General features: G+C 42.6%; 2 protein-coding genes across 3 annotated transcripts in view; both read left to right on the forward strand.

Annotated features, from left to right (window-relative positions):
• TACO1 (translational activator of cytochrome c oxidase I) overlaps positions 1-23,012 on the forward strand; it is a 742,329-nt gene that overhangs the window by 27,349 nt on the left and 691,968 nt on the right. The gene's annotated exons all lie outside the window — the stretch shown is intronic.
• The window catches only part of MAP3K3 (mitogen-activated protein kinase kinase kinase 3), a 63,033-nt gene that overhangs the window by 13,170 nt on the left and 26,851 nt on the right, over positions 1-23,012 (forward strand). For both annotated transcript variants that reach the window (XM_082706674.1, XM_082706675.1), the window contains 3 exons: positions 10,104-10,144; positions 15,822-15,921; positions 19,548-19,661. In XM_082706674.1, the coding sequence (XP_082562800.1) occupies positions 10,104-10,144; positions 15,822-15,921; positions 19,548-19,661 (255 nt within the window). The remainder of the gene's footprint in view (positions 1-10,103; positions 10,145-15,821; positions 15,922-19,547; positions 19,662-23,012) is intronic.

A 23,012-nucleotide genomic window follows, 5' to 3' on the forward strand; every position in this document is an offset into this window, starting at 1 on the left:
AGAGTTCCAGCTGAAAGTAACTAAGTGTTTTGGCCAGCAGGAAAAGTTGCCTATTCAGGCAGGTGATGGCGCCAGCACAGGCAAAGAGTGCTTACTTCAGCGTGAGAAGGGCAGTGTTGGCTGCAGGGCAGAGCTGAGATTGACATTGCCTCATGGAGCTCAAGCTGGACACAGGAAAGGAAAGCCAGAAGAGCTGTGGGTTCATTGACAGAAATATTGGGGGTTGGGAGCTGAGGCCTGGAAGAACTGGAAAATAGATATTAGGTTAGGACCTAATATCTCTGCTTGGTAGGACTTCAGACATCCTCTTCCTTAAGTGAATAAAATAGGTAACTAACTGAAGAAGAGAATGCATTTCGCAACAACTAAGCATTCTGAGCAGCTATGGAAGTACATGGGCAGTGAGGTGCTTAGCTATGAACTGTTTGCTAGGAGACAGGATCTGTGCTTTCTTCTTCCTCCTGTACATTAGATCCCTGGAAGCCTACATCCTGATTAAAGCTGGCTGAACATTCTTAAATGTGTGGCCCATCCCAGGTGGCCTGGGCCATGTGGACAGTTTTGCAGACCTTGATGAGCAGCATCCCTTTCCTGGTCTTAACTCAGTGCTGTATCAGCAGGTGCAGTGTCTCTGTGAAGCTGATGGCTTAGTGGAGTGAAAAGAGCACTGGCTTGGAAGTCATTGTTACTGATCCATTAACTTAGGATTTTATAGTGTACATAGTGCTTTCAACAACAACAGTTAACGATAATAACAACAACCATAGTACATGTATAATACTTTGTGTAAGCACTTTGCAAAACTCTAAAGTTGTTGAATAGAGCTAGGATGCAAACTCAGGAGTCATATCTTCTGACTCCTGGTCACAGTAATTTTACTATGTCTACGTCTAATAATCTTTCTAAACCTCAGTTTTTCCATCGGATATATAGACATAATAATACCCACTGTGTCTACCTCTTAAAAGTTGCTGTAAGATTGTAGAATGTGAAGCATCTTGTACATTATGAAACAAATGTACAGATGTAAAGTGGTAGTGATTACATCACTTCTTTTCTGGCATTGCAGTATGAGCTCTGACGGAAGTTTCTAATCAGAACTCTGCATACTGTCATGGAACTCTGAAAGGGTTAAGGTTTTTTGCCCTTATTGGATTGTTACCAGATAGTCCTTTGCAAACCTCTGAGGCTATCCTAACTTCTAAAAATCCCAGTAGGGGAAGAAATAGATACTCTATTTATTAAAGATTTTATTTATTTATTTGAGAGAGAGAGGGAGAGCATGAGCGGGTAGGAGGGGCAAAGGGGAGAGGGAGAACCAGACTGCCTGCTGAGCGGGGAGCTCACCCCAGAACTCAATCCCTGGACCCTGGGATCCTGGCCTGAGCCGAAGACAGATGCTTAACCAACTGAGCCACCCCACTGCCCGAAACAGAATCTTTAATTCCAGTTTTTCTCAAATCTTACCAAACTGGTAAGGCTTGAACAGAACTCAGGGTCTGCTGGGTCTGACCTTGCAGATGTTCACTAGTAGGAGCTTCAGAATGGAAAAATTGCTTTCTCACTGCAGGCACGAGCAGGGCAGAGCTCTTGGCTCTCAGTTCTAAAGGAGGAGAATTCTAGGGGCTGTTCTTCCAGCAAGGTCAGTGATTGAGCAGACGGTCTTTGCTTTTACTGTGATAGACCTGGCTCTTCAGGACTTCCTTTCTCTTTCAAAGGTTGTTGATAAGATAGTCTGGCTAGTTTGGAAATAAAACATAAAGCAATATATAAGTCTGACATTTTATAAGAAGATTGCTTTACATATATTTTATATACATATATGTATGTTTATGTGTTTATATAGTATTTTTTGTATTATTTATATGTGTTGATAAAATATAAATTTATTTATTTATATGTGGTGATTTATTAGGCAGCCACAGATAAGTAATAAGCCATTTAATCACTGATTCATTCAGATACTCACTGAACTGCTCCTGCATGCCAGATAAAATGCAAGGACTGAGGATATAGAAAGAGCTAGGGCAGAGAAGGGTGCCTTATAATCGTCTCTTCCATTGATCTCTTAGGACTTTCCAGAGTCACACAAAATTATTTTTGTTGTCCTTTTCTTTTTTCTTCTCATTTATTTACTATCTTTGTCAAAATAAGGACTCCAGTACCAAAGATGGGGGAGCCATCAATGATACCTAGCAAATACAGGGAAAAGAGGTCTACAGCATCAGAGAGGGCACTCAGAACAATGGCTAACTGAGGCCTTTGTCAATTCAAATTGTTTCACAAGCCTTGTTTAATAAATTCTGATTTTTACGGGGATTCCTCGGAGCTCTCTTGTGTTGCATGTTCAGTTTTTGAGTTTAGATTAGAGAAGGTTATTTCTACTTAAGTTTGGTATCATTAGGATGCCTGCATGGCTCAGTAGGTTGGGCGCCTGCCTTCAGCTCAGGTCATGATCCCAGGGTTCTGGGATCGAGTCCCATGTCAGGCTCCTCGCTTGGCAGGGAGCCTGCCTCTCCCTCTGCCTGCCACTCCCCATGCTTGTACTCTCTCGCTCTCTCTGACAAATAAATAAATAAAATCTTAAAAAAAAAAAAAAGTCTGGTATCATTGTTGGTTACTTCTGTCATGCTTGCTAAGTTGCCAAATCTGTAGTTCAACCTGCACTATCGTCCTGGCCATGGCCCTCACTGTTACTGGATTGGCTATGGTGGGCAGGGAACTTGAACTTGCCTAGATCTGAATATTTGTACTGGAATTCTTTTTCTTAGCAAGATGGCCCCTCTCCTTCAGTTCAATATGTGCCTTTAGTCCAGCCTTAGACATACAATGAAATATGTTCCCTGTACTCTGAGAATCATACAGTCTTCTTGGGAACTGAGAAATACATGAAAAAAATAAACTGAGGTGGGGATCCTGGATGCTGCAGTCGGCTAAGATTGGCTGTGGTCTCAGGGTCGTGAGATTGAGCCCTGCATCGGGCTCTGTGCTCAGTGGGGTGTCTGCTTGGGATTCTCTTTTTCCCTCTGCTCCCCCACCCTGTGCTCTCTCTCTCTCTCTCAAATAAATAAATAAATAAAAATTTTTAAAAAAGAAACTGTGATGGGATGTAACTGTGCCTAAATGTATGGTACAACCAGTGAGTGCTGTAGAAAACCAGAAAAGTGAAAGGTGAACTTGAGCCAAAGGAGTTACAGACTCATTTCTGGAGGAGGTAGCACTTGAACTGTGAAGATGTGTGAACGTTTAGTTAGGTGGCAGGGAGGAAGGGTGGCATTCCAAATTGGGAAGCTGGTTAAAGGCCTAGGGGAAAGAATGAACATGGCTTTTTTCAGGATGATTGGGCTGCAGAGAGCATTCCTGCTGAGAACAGCGTGAGATGTCTCCGTAAACTGAGTGAGAGTAAATTCAAAGGGCTTTGAATGACAGCTGAGAATTTAGACTTTATTCCATAGGTCAGGGGTGTCACTGATTGCTTTTTGAACAGGAAGGGACATGGCAAAAGCCATGGTTAAAATGTTCAGCACTACAGAGGAATGTAGAATGTGTTGGAAAAGGGAGCTGAGAAGTACAGAGGCTCCCTTAGGAATCCAGGGGTGAGGGGAAAGGGGCTCAGTGAGAGAAAGGACAGAGAGAATGAGAAGTGGGCCTTTGAAGGGAGAATTGGAAGGGAGAGGACGGAAAGGATCAAGCAGAACTCAGAGGTTTGAGTCTGCAGCCAAGGGGGCTGTAGTACCATTGTGAGAAGTGGCAGTGCTGAGAAGGGGACCAGTTTAGGAGGGCAGTTGGTGCAGACATACATGGAGCAAGGTTGAGTTTGAGGTCAAAGTGAAAAAAAAAACTCAGATTGTGTGTGTGTGTGTGTGTGTGTGTGTGTGTGTGTGTGTGTGTGTGATTTTTTGCAGGTCCACCATCACTTATCTGCAATTCTGAAATCCAAAGAGTACTAGAAACTGAAAAGGCTTTTTTTTCTTTTTTCAGTTTGTGGCAAACTCGTTTGGCAGCAAAACCTGGCTTGAGTGGATGCAGGGCTATTTATAGTCTTTATTTTACTTATTGTGAGCATTCATACTTTTCACTACAAAAACTAGCTTGTACTATGTTACTAGAAAAACCCTAGATCTTAGGTGACTTAACACAATATCCCCAGTATGGGCAAGGGAAAGACAGTGTTCCTTCCCCACAGTCAGGACCCTGGTTGAGGGCAACCACACTGACCTGGGACATGGCTGCCAGGGAAGGGAGTATAGAACTCAGTGATGTTTCCAGCTCTTGGTGAGAACTAGTCAGAAAGCCCCAAACTAACTTCAGGAGAGGCTAAGTGATGCAGAGAAGCATGGGGGAATACCTGTTCGTATTCTGCCTGTGGCATGGAAGTGCTGCCCCAGACACCCTCCCTTGGGGGGAGGCATTACATCATACATGGAACATGTATACCGCCTCCCTGTGTCTACAGTGTGCACCCTGACACGCATTTGGTCCCACGGGTTTTGGCTAAAGGCTCATGGACTTGCGTTAACATTTATTGAGCACTTGCTATGTCCCAGGCACTGTTCTCATATCTTTTTTTTTTAAATTTATTTTTTTTTTTTAAAGATTTTATTTATTTATTTGACAGAGAGAGATTACAAGTAGGCAGAGAGGCAGGCAGAGAGAGAGAGGAGGAAGCAGGCTCCCCGCTGAGCAGAGAGCCTGATGCGGGACTCGATCCCAGGACCCTGGGATCATGACCTGAGCCGAAGGCAGCGGCTTAACCCACTGAGCCACCCAGGTGCCCCCTGTTCTCATATCTTTACCTAATATTTTATTTAATTCTTCTGATAATTCCGTGAGATAAATATTGTTACTGTTTGCACTTTACAGATGCGGAAACTGAGTCACAGGTTAGTCAAATTCAAGATCATGTAGTTAGGAGGTCCTAGAGCCAGGAGTTGAAGCCAGATGGTTTGACTCTAATGCTGCATTCTTACCAATGGCTTACCTGCCTCAGTTACAGGGCAGACAGAGGAAGTTTCATGTGAGAGTTTGGGGCTGGTCAGAGACTTGGGGATTTTCTATTTATAAGTTGCCTATTTTTTATCCCTACTGAAGAGAAGATGTAAAGAAGGGGGAGAAATCCAGAGGCAGAAAGTCCAAACATCAAGGAACATCACATGTTGGGGGAGGGGTGGGAGAAGGCATGAGGAAGAGGAACCAGCAAAGAAGCAGAAGTGGTTAGAGTGGTGGCAGGTTGTCTGTGCTGGGACAGAGTCCCAGAAGGCAAGGGAGGAGAGAACCTCATTAAAGAGGATTTGGCCACCAGTGTGAAATGTCTCAGAGAGGCAAGGAGGATGGTTGGCAGGAGGAACTGAAGAAAGTTATCTTTATCTGAACTTTCTTTATCCATGGCTTATTCTGGTCAGCCTGACAGGGGGAAACTCAGATTTAGGAGCTTGGCAGATGTGGGCACCCGTGGGGTACCTGCAGGCGTCCTGCTAGGGAAAGGCTGTCACCACATCAGAGAAGGGATTCAGAGCATGAGACATCTTTGTTATACTGCTTACTAATCACAGGCCTGGTTAGTCTTGAGTAAGAGTGATTTATGGTGTAAGGCAAAAGTTTAATTCCCTTTCTAACTGAATTCACATAGAATAGTGCTTGAATTATGACCGAGATGAAATAAATTTAGTTCCTCCAGTCCCACAAAGGGACAGAGGAGACTCCTTTATAAATGCATCAAAGTATAATGTCCCAGTTTAAGAGCTATTGCTATATGCTTTTTTACTGCTATAAAAAGTTAGAGAAAAATCAAGATTTGCTTATTTATTTATTTTGAAGGGGGGAAGAGAGAGCACATGAGAGGGAGAGAGAATGTGCCAGCTAGGGAAGAGAGGGACAGTCAAAAGGAGAGAGAGAATCTCAAGCAGACTCTGCTGAGCACAGAGTCTAACCTGCGGCTCGATTTCACAATCCTGAGATCATGCCCTGAGCCAAAATCAAGAGTCAGAAGCTCAACTGCCTGAGCCACCCAGGCATGCCCTACACTTTTTTTTTTTTTTTTTTAATCAACAGAAAGAAATAAGCCCTAAGGGAATCTGAAAAAACTATGAACCTTAGGTAATACATTGGTATTGGTTAATTAATTGTAACAAAAACAAATGTACTGTACTAATGTGTGATGTCAATAGAGGAGACTGGTGGGGAGAAGAATATGTGGGCTCTATCTGCTCAATTTTTCTGAAAACCAAAAACAGTTCTAAAAATAAAATCCAGGGGTACCTGGGTGGCTCAGTGGGTTAAAGCCTCTGCTTTTGGCTCGGGTCATGATTCTAGGATCCTGGGATCGAGCCTCACATTGGGCTCTCTGCTCAACAGGGAGCCTGCTTCCTCCTCTCTCTCTCTGCCTGCCTCTCTGCCTACTTGTGATCTCTGTCTTTCAAATAAATTAAAAAAAATAAAATCTATTAATAAAAAATAGTAATAGTGAGCGCTATACCAAGGTGTGCTGGGCTGCGAGCAGCAGGAGGTGCAGGGCTGTCCTAACCGACCTGCAGAGGCAGACGGGGCTGCGCACTGAGCTGGCTGGGGGACTAGAGCATGTAGGCAGCTGGAGGTGGCATGTCGGTGCACAGCACCCTGTCATAGGCACTGTGCCATGGGGAGCCCTGGCCGTGCTAACTGCTCAGCATTTCAGGGAAGGAGAAGAAGACCAAAAACTGCTGTCACTTGCATAAACCTTAAATCCACATAGTAACTCTCTCTGCCCCGCCTTGCTGCTTGGGAATGCACGCATGCCCAGACACACCCACATACGTACACATGGTAGCACGCACACGCAAGTGCAGACCGGATGCAGACCCTGACCTTCCCATTCTAGCTCCTTCATCCCTGTCTACTCACAACCTCAGTCAAAGCCTCCACTGCTGGTTTTCCAGTCCCTGTACCTATAACTTGTTACATGACTGCTACCTCAGTCTCCTGGTTCTGACTCCATTATTCCTCCATCTCCACCATGAGTTCCAAAAAGTAAGGTCACAAAAGATCCTTTGATAGTTTCTCCCACTGAAGCCCTGCATCTGTGAGTAAAATAAACCTCCTTTGCCTCTGAGACACTGAAGTTGTAGCTAGGATGGTGGTCAAGGGCTGGGCTTCCAGGGTTTGAATCCTGGCTCACTCTTTAAAGCATGGTGACACTGAGGGGACTTATTTAACTTCATTGTAACTCAGTTTCTCTTGTAAAACAGGACAGTAACAGTAACAGTATCTGTTGTGAGGGTTTGTTTAACTGATAAATGGAACATGTTTAGAACGAGGCTTAGTACACAGCAAATGCTCAATAAACATTAGCTATTTTCATATACTGTTAGTGGATAAAGTGGTCTGTATGTTACATTAAAAGATGAGAGGTCGGGGCGCCTGGGTGGCTCAGTGGGTTAAGCCTCTGCCTTCGGCTCAGGTCATGATCCCAGAGTCCTGGGATCAAGCCCCGCATCGGGCTCTCTGCTGGGCAGGGAGTCTGCTTCCCTTCCTTTCTGCCTGCCTCTCTGCCTCTCTGTCAAAAAAATAAATAAAATCTTTAAAAAAAAAAAAGATGAGAGGGCAAGATCAGGACTGTTTTGAGGAGTTATCACATTGCAGGTCAGGGAGCTTTGTTGTCCACTGTTTAGCATGTGAACTTTTCAGGGATATGAAGCTTTTTGAGCCCCAACTACACCTTGTCTTTAAAATAATGGGGGGGGGGGACGCCTGGGTGGCTCAGTTGGTTGAGCGGCTGCCTTCGGCTCGGGTCATGATCCCAGCGTCCTGGGATCGAGTCCCACATCGGGCTCCTTGCTCAGCAGGGAGCCTGCTTCTCCCTCTGCCTCTGCCTGCCATTCTGTCTGCCTGTGCTCGCTCTCTCCCCCCCCCTCTGATAAATAAATAAAATCTTTAAAAAATAAAATAAAATAATGGGGGGCACTTGGGTTGCTCAGTTGTTAAGCGTCTTCCTTTGGCTCAGGTCATGATCCCAGTGTCTTGGGATCAAGCCCCACATCCAGCTCCCTGCTCAGCAGGAAGCTTGCTCCCCCCCCCACTCCCCCTGCTGTGTTCCCTCTCTTTATGTCTCTCTCTCAATCTGTGTCAGATAAATAATAAATAAATCTTTAAAAAATAAAATAAAATAATGGGTTAGAAGAGTGCATTCTTATATTTTGATTCAGTGATTCTCAAGCTGTGGGCTAGGAATACCTAGGAAGTTCCCAAGAACTTTACAGGGGGTTCCTGAGGTCAAAACTATTTTCATATGAATACTAAAATGTTACTTGCCCTTTTTACCTTCATTCTCTTAAGAATGTACAGTAGAGTTTTCCAGAAGCTACATGATATGTGTTATCACAACAGATTAAAACCAGAAGCTGACATGAGAACCCAGCTGTCTCCTATTAAGCTATGCATTAAAGAAATTTGTGTTTTCTCACTAAACTCTAAAAATATATGGTTATTTTTATAACAATGTGTTTATGCTAACATGTAATATTTTTAGCTAAAGTATATAAAATAAATTTAATTTTCTGTTTTAATTTCTCATATAGCAAATCTCAGTAGATGCAATCTATATAAACAAAAGCTCTTTGAGGTCCTCAGTCATTTTTAGAGTGTAAATTAGAACCACCTGTGCAGGCCAGTGGACTGGAGGAGAATTCTAACCTTCTAATCTCTTGGGTAAAGGAAGTCCTTTATGTATCCACCCTACCTTTGACATTCTGTTCCATTCTGTCGTCTTCTCTCTCTGCTCTGTGCTTCTCATCTAAAGAGACTCTAGAACCTTCTTCTTTCTTCCAAGCCACAGTCTATTAATTTCTCTTTATTCTCAGTATACTTCTTATTCACTGATTATGTACTCTTTCTCTCCTCCATCTCTATTATTTGTTGGTTTCCTGACAGTCTTTTCTTTTTTCTGTATACCTGTTCTTTTCTTCTATAGTATCTCTTCCCTTTTCCTGCCATTTTAAACTCCTTTGAGTCATTTGTTTGCCCTTTACAATATCTATTCCTCCTTGATTTATTTCTTAGCATTCTGATGCTTCAACTTCCTCCTATTTCTAATATTTACACTCTTTACACAATTCTGTTCTTTACCCAATTAATCCGTTTGAATAAATAGTAAGCTCAGGTATTTATATACCAGTCCCCTTGCTTTTCACTGGGGGTACAGAAACAAGATAGATGCAGTTCATGTCCTCCTGCACCTTACAGGTTACCCATGATGGTCATTTAGGGCAAATCGGGAACAGTTCTGCAGTAACTTGTCCAGAATCCTACTTTACCCCACTGGGAGTAGTATTGAAAGGAACTCAGGGGGCGCCTGGGTGGCTCAGTGGGTTAAAGCCTCTGCCTTCAGCATAGGTCATGATCCCAGGGTCCTGGGATCGAGCCCCATATCAGGTTCTCTGCTCAGCGGGGAGCCTGCTTTCTCCTCTCTCTCTGCCTGCCTCTCTGCCTACTTGTGATCTCTGTCTGTCAAATAAATAAATAAAATCTTAAAAAAATAAATAAATAAAATAAAGGAACTCTGAAATCTGTAGTAGCAGCAGCAACCATTTATCACATGTCTACTTTGTATCTGGTGTTTTATTCACATTATGTTGTTTAGTTCTCATTGCAGCTCTGCAAATTAGGTATGTTTAGCCCCACTGTACACTGGAAAACTACAGATAAGTAACTTGTTTGCGGACCCATAGCTAGGAAGTATCCATCCCAAGATTTCTCTTTCTGTTCAGTCACATCAGCCAAGAAGGAAAGGTATCCTGGCCAGGAGGTGATATGGTGAGAGAAACTCCAGTGTCTGTTGTGTAAATGAGTGTAGAACTTAGAAATGACCTGTCAGAGCGTTGCACCTGATCTGGGGCCGCTATTTGGGGATCTTGTCCCAAGAGCTTTCTTGCTCCTGAGGTTAGAACTGGAAGGCTCCCAACTCATTGGAAAGGAATGCATATGAGGTAGAGAAGCTGGAACAGGAGGCATCAGGGATGTTTGTCTAATGTTGCTAAAGGACTACCTGAAGCTTACCTGGGAATGGCAGACTCACACATGCCACAGATAACACAGAGAACCCGCTAACCTGTCTATCATTCCTTTGGCAGAGCGACGTCAGAATCAAGTTTGAGCACAACGGGGAGAGGCGGTAAGTCTTCCTTCTGATCAGTGGTTGTATTCGCGTGTGTTGCAGCTCTCAGAAAGCATTGAACTTATGAAAGCTGTGTTCCCTGGAGTGATCCCTTTGGAGTCACTGGCTGAGTGATGGGGTTGATTGGGCATGGAAGAGTAATTTTCATCTTTAATTTGGCTTGCCAGTTGAATTTTATTTCTGGTATCAGAATTGGAAGCCATTTCAACTGCTGGTGTTTTGCTCTTCTGCTCTTATTCTACCCCTGTGGGGTTTACCACTTTGCTAGGAAATGAAGTCAGGACTCCAGCTCTACTCAGAGTTATGGCTTCCAAACACACTGACACTGTGCCATTTATGAGCATCAGAAAGAGACTGGGATTCTCCTGTGATGTGATGCTATTCCTAGCCCAATAGAATGGCCCTGGCTTTGTCCACAGCAGGGCCATGTTAGTGAATTGGAAGTTTCTTTAGAATGTGTCTGGGTGGGAAAACTGCATCAAGTCTATCAGTTGTGAAAGATTTCAGATCATTTGAGGATATAGAAAGAGGGAGTTTTTCAGTCTATATTCAGTACCTTACCTTGTTAAGGAAGTGAAAGTGATGTTACGAAACCCTTCTGTCCTTTCCTCCATTGTTAGTGTTTGTTTTTTTGTAGGAAGTCAAGGTAGAAGTTCTCAGTGGAGAAAAATAAGACTCCACTTAATTTCTCACGTTATTTAAGAAAAAGCTTATTTTTTCAAAAGATACAAATGTAGTGATCCAAAGGGGCACGTGCACCCGAATGTTTATAGCAGCAATGTCCACAATAGCCAAACTATGGAAAGAACCTAGATGTCCATCAACAGGTGAATGGATAAAGAAGATGTGGTATACATACACAATGTAATACTATGCAGCCATCAAAAGAAATGAAATCTTGCCATTTGCGACATGGATGGAACTAGAGCGTATCATGCTTAGTGAAATAACTCAAGCAGAGAAAGACAGCTATCATATGATCTCCCTGATATGAGGAAGTGCTGATGCAACATGGGGGCTTAAGTGGGTAGGAGAAGAATCAATGAAACAAGATGGGATTGGGAGGGAGACAAACCAAGTGACTTAATCTCACAAAACAAACTGAGGGTTGCTGGGGAGAGAGGGGTTGGGAGAAGGGGGGTGGGGTTATGGACATTGGGGAGGGTGTGTGCTTTGGTGAGTGCTGTGAAGTGTGTAAACCTGGCAATTCACAGACCTGTACCCCTGGGGATAAAAATATATGTTTATAAAAATTAAAAATTAAAAAAAAAAGATTTTATTTTTAAGTAATCTGTACACCCAACATGAGGCTTAAACTCACAACCCCGAAATCAAGAGTTACATGCTCCACCAACAGAGCCAGCCAGGCACCTCTTGAGAAGAACTTTTCTTTTTTCCCTAAGATTTTATTTATTCATTTGAGAGAGAGAAAGAGACAGCACAAACAAGCAGGGCAGAGGGAGAGAGAGAATCCCAAGCAAACTTCATGCCGAGTATAGAGCCTGATGCAGGGCTTGATCCCAGGACCCCTGAGCCAAAACCAAGAGTCAGACGTTTAATTGACTGTGCCACCCAGTCATCCCAAGGAAAAACTTCAAGAAGCATATAGAACTCTGGTCATGGATAATTAGAATTCTGTGTGTGCATGCATGTGGCATATATGTGCCTAAGTGTGCTTTTAGGTATCTGCTCCCTGCTGTGCACTTCTCTCCCATTGATGCCCTCCTTTTCCCTTTGAGCATTTGGAAATGTGAAGAGCATACCCATGAGAATAAGCTTCTTGTACTATATAGGTCCCACCGCAGGACCTTAGTGCCTCCAAACTTCTTAGCATGGGTCCAGATATACGGCTGCTGTTCTCCCTTAAAAAGGTATATTCACAAGCCTTCAAGGTTGCCAGAGGATGCTGGGTGGATACACTGTGATCTGCAGAGCCTTAGTTGTGCTGCTGCCATGTGGATTCTAGGGCTGTTTCAGGCCTAGAGGGAGGAAAGTCTTCTGAGCTCTGTCTCCAGCTGCTTATCCTGTGTCCTGCCAGTAGCAGGAAAGTTCAGTTGTCACTTCATTGTTGCTGCTTTTCACACTTCTGGAATGATGGGGCTTTGGATGGGGCTTTTGTCAAACTCAGAGCAGCAGAGAGTTTTCAGAAGTAGATACGAAATCAAAAGCTCACTTGTGTTGGAGTTAGTGATGCAGTTACCCTCTCCTGAATTCCTGTTCCTAAAGTGGTATGCAGTGTTAGTGAGCAGACTTGCACTGAGAAAGTGTATGTGTTTAGTTTCAGAGAAGCTGCCAGATCGAAACCACAAATATTTAAGGTGGTCAGGCAGGAATGACCTTGAGCAGCAGAGTGTTGGTATCAAGATTTAAAAAACTGTGCATTCTCTTTCTATGGAGCTGTTTTCAGGAGCCATGGCATTTCACTGTTTGCGTACTGTGTGTGAAATTGAGGACCTTATAAAGTTGGTGCAGGGAAGCCAAGTTCAAACTACTCTGTGCCAGATAGCTCTGGTTTCATGTGTTTCAAGTCTTGGGATTTTTGTAGAGAATATTATTGTGGGTTTTCTTTACTTTTTGCAGGGGAATATGGGTAGTATCTATCTAAATGTAGTAGGCCCTTATAGAATTAGAATGTATAGAAAAGAGAAAAGAAATAGTGTCTTTTTCCATTCATCTATGCCAGGTACCCATTCTGTTTCTCTTTACTTTGGAAGGGTAGGAACCAGGTTCTTAATGCTTTTCCCTTTTAGCTCCAGGAGGATAGAAGAGGAGGACTATAGATTCAGATTTCCTCCCTTTGAAAATCTTCCTGTCTGGACAGTGATGGGGGTGGTTGTCATCGGTGTTTGGCCCCTCTTTGAAGCACTGGCTAAAAATGCCTGTTATTCATTGTGATGGCCGCAGCTTAGATCTTACCAAACCTGAGAGTCCTGGTTTCTGATCTTGACTTTGGGGCTGCTTTTGGAGGTTTTGAATGCCTCATCACCAGACCAAATGCAGGAGAACTTATTTGAGTCTGATCCTTTTCTAGCAGTGTGCTAGGGACATCCAAAAAGTCTTCTGGTATTTTGTTCAGAAAGACTGTTGCTGGGGTCCTGATGAAGGGGTTTTGATTTGCTATTAGGAATTAATGGGAAGCCATTCTCTTAAAAGACTCCAGAAAATGCCTATGTCTATGTAACCCATACCTAGATAGAATCTAACAGTATTGGGGCGCCTGGGTGGCTCAGTGGGTTAAGCCTCTGCCTTCGGCTCAGGTCATGATCTCAGGGTCCTGGGATCGAGTCCCACATCAGGCTCTCTGCTCAGCAGAGCCTGCTTTGCCCTTCTCTCTGCCTGCCTCTTCACCTACTTGTGATCTCTCTCTGTCTATCAAATAAATAAATTAAAAAAAAAAAAAGAATCTAACAGTATCACTCCCTGGAACAGTTGATTTAAGGGGAAAAAAGCATACAAGGATTAAAATATGGATGGATTTTCAGGTGGGATATAAACTACTGTATTCAGCAGAATAATTTACAAAAATGGAAGTTGGTAATGAGTGAAGGAAAAGTTATGGAGAAATTATCTTTCTGAGATGTTAGGCTTTGTGTAAAGGATAAGATAGACTACGGTTGATATCAATGTGAGAAGAACTTTATGCTATAATGTAAATGTTATATACCTGTGTTGCCCAGTACGATGGCCACTGGTCACATATGGCTAGTGAGCATTTGCAGTGTGTTGAGACCGAGGAACCAATCTAACAGGTAATTTTAATTAGTTTGATCTGAACTAGCCACATATTGAAGAGCACAATTCTTGATGATGAAATTTATTTGCTGCCCACTTATTTGTGCCAGCTTGGCACAGAAGAGCGTTTAAGAAATTATCTGGTCAGATTCCATTAAAATCCAGTGGCTTAGATCCTCTCTCCTGTGGCTTATTGCTCCTTCCTCTGGTTATAACACTTTCCACTCAGGGGGAGCAGAGAAGATGTAAAAGAACCATACACTTCTCAGCATCAAGGAGGGTGCGGACTGTAGAGGCCCAGGTGTGAGTGCTGCTCTGCTGCCCAGCACTGGTCCAATTTCATCCAGTCTAGGCTGCCAAGAGATGAAGGTGGTTTTGATCTGCATTTCCCCCATCATATTAAACATAACTTCACGTGTTTATTAGCCATTCATAATTCTTTGAATTTTGTCAGCATATCCTTTGCCCATGTTTCTGTTGGGTTGTTTATCTTCATCTTATTGATTTTGCAAGGATTCCCCCCCCCCCAAACTTGGTATTTGTTTTTCAACTTTGTTGATGGCTCATTTTGCTATCAGAAGTTTAAAGTTTTCTTGTCAGGGACATCTGGGTGGCTCAGTCTGTTGAGTGTCCCAGTCTTAATCTTGGCTCAGGTTGTGATCTCAGGGTTTTGGAATGGAGCCCTGTGTCGGGCTCTGTGCTCAGAGGGGAATCTGCTTGAGGACTTTCTTCCTCTCCCTCTGACTCTCCCCCTGCTGGCATGTGCATTCTCTCTCTCTCTCTCTCCTTCATAAATAAATAAATCTTCAAATTTTTGTTGCCAAATCTATCTTCTTGTCTTCTGTATTTTATGTAATGCTTAGGAAGACCTTCCCCACTCCAGTGTTTTTTTAATCCTATACTTTCTTCTGTATATATGGAATGAATATATATATATATATATAGTTTCTTTCTAATACTCTCTTGTTTCATTTATCTCTTTGCTTATTTTTGTCTTAAGGATTTAAGTTTTAAAGTATTGGGTTGGAACTGTATGAAATTGCCACTGTTGTATCAAAAATTGTTAACTACCAGCCATATCATGTAGTTCAACCTAACATATTCATTAAAACTTTTTATTCTGAAAATTTCAAATACACACAAAAGTAGGGAGAATATCACACTAAATCCTTCTAACTTGAAATGCAGCTTCAATATTATCAAAATTTTGCCAATTTTTTGTTTATTTCATTCTTCTGTATTTCATTCATTTTGTATATATCATCTATCCCCACTTTTACATTTTGCTGTTTAATTGACAAATAATTTTAACACCTCTTTGAACAAATTCTTGCTCTATTCTCTATTTATAGAAATAGTTCTTTGAACTGACCTAATGAGTCTCTCTAGAAAAGTGTCAGTATCAACACTACTTATATGATCATATGTGTCACTAGTTAAGAAAACTTGGGCATATAGCCAAATCAAAGGTAATTCCTTTGACTCTGAGGTAGGAAATCTCAATTCCGAGGATAATTAGCATTGAGATTCCTCTGGCATCAGCAATGGAAAAGACCTTTCAAGTCCTGGAGTTGAGTCATTTTGGAGTTAAGACCATGTTTTCAGGAACGCTGCTCCAATCTCCAGGTTTTCTTCCTAACAGGAGTATTTGGAACCTTGTTTTTAAATCCGGGTGTCCTGCTTTGATACTGAACTGTCATTGACAGATCTGAACTGAAGTGAAAGCTTATCGATTGGGATTGAACAGTGCTTGTGATGCTCAGAAGAAGGGTGAAAAAAATAAGATGGTTAGGAGAAGAAAAGGAACAGAAAGGCAAGCTATGTGAAGGAGAAAAAGAGAATTCTGTGTTTAAAAGAACAGGAAGATATCACTCACGAGTCCTAGCTTTCCATATCTGACTTTTAAAATATATAATTAACCACGCTTCCTATTTCTCTTCAGAATTATACCATTCAGCCGGCCTGTGAGATATGAAGATGTGGAACACAAGGTGACAACAGTGTTTGGGCAGCCTCTTGATCTGCATTACATGAACAATGAGGTAAGAGACTAGATGGATGGTGTGGGAACAAGGAAGGGTGACAGCTGACCACCTTTTTCTTCCTGCTTCACTGAGGATCTTTTTAGTTTGTTCCTCTAGTGTCATCTGCAGGTTTTCATTTTCTGGAGCCTCTTTTCTTAATTCCAGTCATTCTGGGATTTGTGGTTTTTACTACATGGGAGATGACATAGCTGTTTCCATTCTCCTGCTCATTCAGTGCCAGTAGCTCTAATACTCCACAGTGGAATCAGCTGTGGTACCAGGGCCAGGGCTTATATCGTCTCCTTGACGTTTTGTAGCTTATCTTTTTCTTTCTAGCGCAGGCTTAACAAGAAGCAGAAATTTAGGAGGGGCTGGAGAGGTGTGGAAAACTGGTGGGTAGTTCCTATATTGACGGTCATAAATGCTGGATTCTTCTCTCAGAGTTTAACTACCAGCTGTAGCTTGTTTCCAAAGTTAGCACCTGCCTGAGTGATTTCTTTAACTCTTCCTTCTCCTGTCCTCCACTCCTCTAGTCCTTATTTTTTCATACTTTGAATATCACCCAGGATGGAATTCTTTTGAATGTCAATTACTTGGCTGCTTTCCCAGCTCCAGGAAAGGTACGAGAGGCTACAGTCTGCTTGGGCTGGTGCTTTGCATTAGTGTGAGAGGCAGTGTGTTGATGCCTAGTAAAGAGGGTGCATCTTGAGGGAACTGAGTTGGAGGGCAAGACAGGAAAGCCAGGCAACATCCTGGCTCTTTGAGAAACTGTGTAGTTTTGTTTTATTGGTTGAAGAGTTAAGAATCACCTCCATAAAGCAACCCAAGCGTCCATTAATAGATGAATGGGTAAAGAAGCTGTGGTGTGTATATACAGTGGAATATTACTCAGCTGTAAAAAAAAAAAAAAAGTGCAACAACATAAATAGACCTAGACGGTACTATGTTAAGTGAAATAAGTCAGACTGAGAAAGACAAATACCATTTGATTTCAATTGTATGTAGAATTTAAAACAGAAAACAAGAGAGTAAATAAAGGAAAAAGCAGAAACCGACCCATAAATACAGAGAACAAACTAATGATTAGCAGAGGGGTGGGGGATGGGCAGAATGGGTGAAGGGAAGTGGGAGATACAAGCCTCCAATTATGGAATGAATAAATCGTGGGGATAAAAGGTACAGCATAAGGAATATAGTCAGTGGTATGGCCACAGATGGGGGCTACGCTTATGGTCAGCCTAGCATAAGGTGGGGACTTGTTGAATCACTGTGTTATATGCCTAAAATTAATGTGACACATGTCAACTATATTTAATCAAACAAACAAACCCTTCAGCTCGAGGGGAATTAAAAAAGACATTTCTTCCATAGTTTGGGGGCTGAAATCTATAGAAGCTGTGATTTGTTGGCTAAAAACTCCCTGGTCCCCTTTATAGAAAATGTATAATTACAATTGGGTATATTGCTAAATAGCTAACAAAAACAAGACCGTCTGATCTTTTGTGTTTTGAACGAATTTTAGAAATACAACCAATTTGGAAAATAAACCACTAACTCTATAGTTAATAAGTAATGCAGATGTAAGTATTTTAAAGTATGTAAACTAAAACATTTGAAATACAGGATATGAGGGGCGCCTGGGTGGCTCAGTGGGTTAAGTGTTTGACTCTTGATTTTGGCTCAGGTCATGATCTCAGGGTTGTAAGATCGAGCCCTGCATCAGTCTCCACTCTGGGTGTGGAGCCTGCTTAAGATTCTTGCTCTCCCTCTCTTCCCCCAGCCCCCCAATAGCACATGCTCGCTCCCTCTCTCAAAAAAACAAAAACAAAACCAAAAACAAAACAAGAGAACCCAAAGGATATAAATGTCAAATGCATAGAACTTTAAAAAATTGCACCTCAAGCTTCAGTTACTAAGAAAGTGAGGCTAGGGGTGCCTGGGTGGCTCAGTGGGTTAAAGCCTCTGCCTACGGCTCGGGTCGTGGTCCTGGGGTCTTGAGATCGAGCCCCTCGTCGGGCTCTCTGTTCGGAGGGGAGCCTGCTTCCCCTTCTCTCTCTGCCTCTGCCTGCCTCTCTGCCTACTTGTTATCTCTCTGTCAAATAAATAAATTTTAAAAAACCTTAAAAAAAAATGAGGCTAGAGTAAGCCAGCTAATTTGCATTTCCCTAATGCCTATGGCATAGAGCATCTTTTTAGGGCTTATTAGCCATTTGTCTATCGTCTTTGGGTAATGTCTGTTCAAATCCTTTGCCCGTTGAAAGAATTGGATTATTTGTCCTCTTACTGTTGAGTTGTAAGAGTTCTTTGTATATTCTGGATATCTAGACCCATACCATATGTTTAAAAATTGTAGTTTGTTTAAGCTAAAGCCTCCTTCCTTTATTCTATTTTATTATTTTTTAAAGCCTACTTCTTTTATTTTAAAGAAATAAATTCTTTAAACAATAATTTAAAAATAGGGGCGCCTGGGTGGCTCATTGGGTTTAAGCGTCTGCCTTCGGTTCAGGTCATGATCTTGGAGTCCTGGAATTGATCCCTGCATTGGGCTCTCTGTTCAGCAGGGAGCCTGCTTCCCCCTCTCTTTCTCTGCCTGCTGCTCTGCCTACTTGTGATCTCTCTCTCTGTCAAATGAATGGATAAAATATTATTAAAAAATAAAGATTTTATTTATTTATTTGAGACAGAGAGTGAGAGAGAGAGAGAGACAAGAGACAGCGAGCTCGGTGCCTGGGTGTCTCAGTGGGCTAAGCCACTGCCTTCGGCTCGGGTCATGATCTCAGGGTCCTGGGATTGGGTCCCGCATTGGGCTCTCTGCTTGGCAGGGGCCTGCTTCCCTTCCTCTCTCTCTGCCTGCCTCTCTGCCTGCTTGTGATCTCTCTCTGTCAAGTAAATAAATAAAATTCTTAAAAAAAAACAAAAAACAAACAAACAAACAAAAAGAGACAGCGAGTATGAGTGGTGGGGAGGGGGAGAGGGAGAAGCAGGCTCCCCACAGAGCAGGGAGCCCAATGTGGGGTTCAATCCCAGGAGCCTGTGATCATGTCCTGAGCCCAAGGCAGGCACTTAACCTACTGAGCCATCCAGGTGCCCCCAAAAGAGGCAAATTTATAGAGACAGAAAGTACATTAGTGGTTGCCTAAGGGTCTACAGGTGGGAAGAGGGAATGACTACAAATGGGCACAAGAGCTTTTTGGAAAACTGGAATGTTTTAAAATGGAATTATGGTGATGGTTGTACAGCTCTTTAAATTTATTAAAAGTTATTGAATTGTACACTTGTACCTATCTATATGGTTTCAATTAGTTTTAAGACCCCCTAGGGGCACCTGGGTGGCACAGTGGGTTAAGCCGCTGCCTTCGGCTCAGGTCATGATCCCAGGGTCCTGGGATCGAGTCCTGCATCGGGCTCTCTGCTGAGCAGAGAGCCTGCTTTCCTCTCTCTCTCTCTGCCTGCCTCTCTGCCTACTTGTGATCTCTCTCTGTCAAATAAATAAATAAAATCTTAAAAAAAAAAAAAAAAAGACCCCCTATATCCAAATGGATTGTTTTCCTTCAGTCTTACTTTTTTCTTGTATATTTTGCTTATTTTTTAGAAACTAACAACTTTTCTTTTATATGATTCTTTTTCTGTGTCCTGTGTCACAGCTTTCCATCCTGCTGAAGAACCAAGATGATCTTGATAAAGCAATTGACATACTAGACAGAAGCTCAAGCATGAAAAGCCTTAGGATATTGCTGCTGTCCCAGGACAGAAATCATGTAAGTAGCGCCTATGATGGCCTGGCAGCTGAAAACAGAGCTTGCTCTCCTTCAGGGGTTTACCTGGCTGCCTGGACAGAATTCTGTGCTTCTCAGCTGCTATTAAAGCAAGCACACAAGGGAGGGGGGCAGGTGCCTGGGTGGCTCAGTCAGTTGGGCATCCGACTCTTGATTTCAGTTCAGGTCATGATCTTGGGGCACTGGGACAACAGGCTCCATGCTCAGGGTGTCTGCTTGGGATTCTCTCTCTCCCTCTGCACCCCCACTTCTCTCTTTAAAAAAAAAAAATTTTTTTTTAAATGAAGCAAGCACTTAAGTGCAGCCCAGCCCACCATGTCATTGGCCAGATAGCATTTTGCATGTGATTTCACTGCAAAGTCAAATCTATGTTAAAGTTGTAGCTAGGGGCACCTGGGTGGCTCAGTGGGTTAAAGCCTCTGCCTTTGGCTCAGGTCATGATCCCAGGGTCCTCGGGCTCTCTGCTCAGCAGGGAGCCTGCTTCCCTCTCTCTCTGCCTGCCTCTCTGCCTACTTGTAATCTCTGCCTGTCAAATAAATAAAATCTTTTAAAAAATAAATAAATAAAGTTGCAGCTAAAGGTTACTTGGCTTGTGGCATGGGAAGAAGGAAAATATATAAGATAAAAGAGAAAGTTCTTTTTCTCTGTACTTCTGTTGTTTCAATTTGATTTGGACCCCAACAAGAGAGTTTTGATTAGGGTGGAGATGCTGATTAGCAAAGACTGCCAAGGATTTGACGCTGTCATGTAAATCTCTCAGCAACTCCTTAGCAACCATGCCTGTGTCATGTGACACATGTAGGAAACAAACTTTTCTTTCTGTTCAATGGAAAAGAGGCCATGGAGTGGAGGGCCTCTTGTAGTTTATCAGTTGCTGCCTTACCAAATGGCAGGCAGTCTGCAGGGGCCGGCAGACATGGGAAATTATCCCTTATGTAGCTGCTTCTCCTAAAAGGTCTCTGAAGGCCTACATTTCTCAAGTGATTGCAGTCTGAGTCTGTCTGTCTTTTTTTTTTTTTTTTTTGATTGCAAACATGAGCATGAGTGAAGGGCAGAAACAGAGAGGGGGGAAGCAGACTCCCCACTGAGCAGGGAGCCCCATCTAGAGCTCAATCCCAGGACCCCGAGATTATGACCTGAGCTGAAGGCAAACTCTTAAGCGACTGAGCCACCAGGTGCCCCCAGGATCTGTCTTCTAACCACGAATTTCTACACCCGTTTTCTTAAGATGATGTTCCTAAAGGTTTCTTGGCACTCCTTTCCTTTCCTTATGCTTGAAAACAGCCAACCATAGACAGCTGAGATTGCTGCGTGAGGACAGTGAACGCACCACACAGTAGGACAGAGTTTAGATGGAATGGTGCTCATGCATTTATCTGTTTATTTAAAGATTTATTACCATTATTATTATTATTATTAGAGAGAAAAGAGAGCACAAGCAAGGGGTAGAAACAGATGGAGAGGGAGAAGCAGATTCCCCACTGAGCAGGGAGCCTGACACCAGGCTCTATCCCAGGACTCAGAGCATGACCTGAGCTGAAGGCAGATGGTTAACCAACTGAGCCACTCAGGCGCCCCTGACCTTTTATTTTTAAGGAAATGTATTGGGATTGGGCTGTCCTAATGATGAAAGGGAGGCACAGGAGAATGCAGTTGGGGGCCTTAGAATAAAGAAGACTTTTTCTAATATTACAGAAGTATCCTTGTGACTGAGGATTGTTCTCCTCTGTCCCAGATGTATCTCTTTTCTGAATATGTTTTGGGAAGTATTCTGAAGTAAAATATATACTTTATTACTTTAGTTCTCTGTTCAAGTTACTCACTTACTCCTTATAGTCTTTCTTGATTGCCTACTGTAGAGGATCTAAATGTAGCCTAGCATTCAGGGTTTATCACCAACTACCCTGCTTTCCAGCTCCCCAGTTTCGTCTTTCCACATTGTTCAACCTACTCCCCCATTCTGCAGTTCTTCCTTTTCCCTCTTTACCATGGCTGTCACCTTGTTTTCAGGATCTAGCTTGATTTACCTGCTACAGTGTTGTCATTGTTTTTCAGTGAGGCCATCTTGATTATTCCCTGTTCCTTTAGTCATTGGATAAAATGTGCCCACTAGTTTATAGGTTGCTTGGTAATTTCCCTCTAGTTGTTGCATATTTATAAGTTTTACTGCAAAAGATTATTAAGCTCCTCAAGAGCAGGAGCCATGGGGGCACCTGGGTGGCTCAGTGGGTTAAAGCCTCTGCCTTCGGCTCAGGTCATGATCCCAGCGTCCTGGGATCGAGCCCCATATCGGGCTCTCTGCTCAGCAGGGAGCCTGCTTCCTCCTCTCTCTCTGCCTGCCTCTCTGCTTACTTGTAATCTCTGTCTGTCAAATAAATAAATAAAATCTTTAAAAAAAAAAAAAAGAGCAGGAGCCATGACTAATTGTTTTGGGACCCTACCCCACCTATCTTCTTAAGAAAACACAGTGAATGCGTCTTGATTATTTGGCAGAAGTCAAGCGGAGATCATATTCAGCAAACCCTTTCTATACAGAAGAAGCTAGAATTGGGGTTTGGTTTAATGGAGTAGTTGCTTGATTGGGAGCTAGGACCCTTGATTATGATCCCTTCATTCCCTTGATGAGAAGATATAGACAAGTGGTTCTTTACATCCACTTTCTCATCCTTGAAGGGGTGCGCATGGCTGCAGATATTGCTGCAACACCCAGGCTTTGAAAGATGGCCACCCAAGCTCTGATGCCTATGACATTGCATTAGATGGCGCATAAAATAAATGCCACATTGATGCCTCTCTTTCTAAGGACTTATATTTTTAAAAATTACTGTAATGTCAGTATAACCTTTTATAAAGTTGAAAAAGACAATTATTGGGGTGTCTGGGTGGCGTAATCGGTTAAGCATTTGAGTCTTGGTTTTGGCTCAGGAGTGATCTCAGGGTTGTGAGATCAAGCCCTGCTTGGGGCTCCACGCTCCTCGGGGAGTCTGCTTGGGATTCTGTCTCCCTCCCCCTTTCCCCCTGCCCCTCCTCACTGCTTACCCACTCTCTCAAATAAATAAGCCTTTTAAAAAAGAGAATTATCCTATGTAAACCTATCATTGTAACATATTTATTGATATTTATATGTGCCCCTGCAGTTTTGGCCATATGTATACATACTTTAAATGTTGTCATGTGGTCATATAATTTTCTAATTAATTTTCTCACTTAACATTGTCATGCACATTTTTCTAAGATAATTTGTAATCTTCATAATTGTTATTTATAAAGATGCATAAATCCCTTGAGTTGATATACCGTAATTTAATTAAATAACCATTTTTGTTACTGTCA

Source organism: Mustela nivalis, assembly GCF_964662115.1.
Source record: "Mustela nivalis genome assembly, chromosome: 17".
NCBI classification, from domain to species: domain Eukaryota; kingdom Metazoa; phylum Chordata; class Mammalia; order Carnivora; family Mustelidae; genus Mustela; species Mustela nivalis.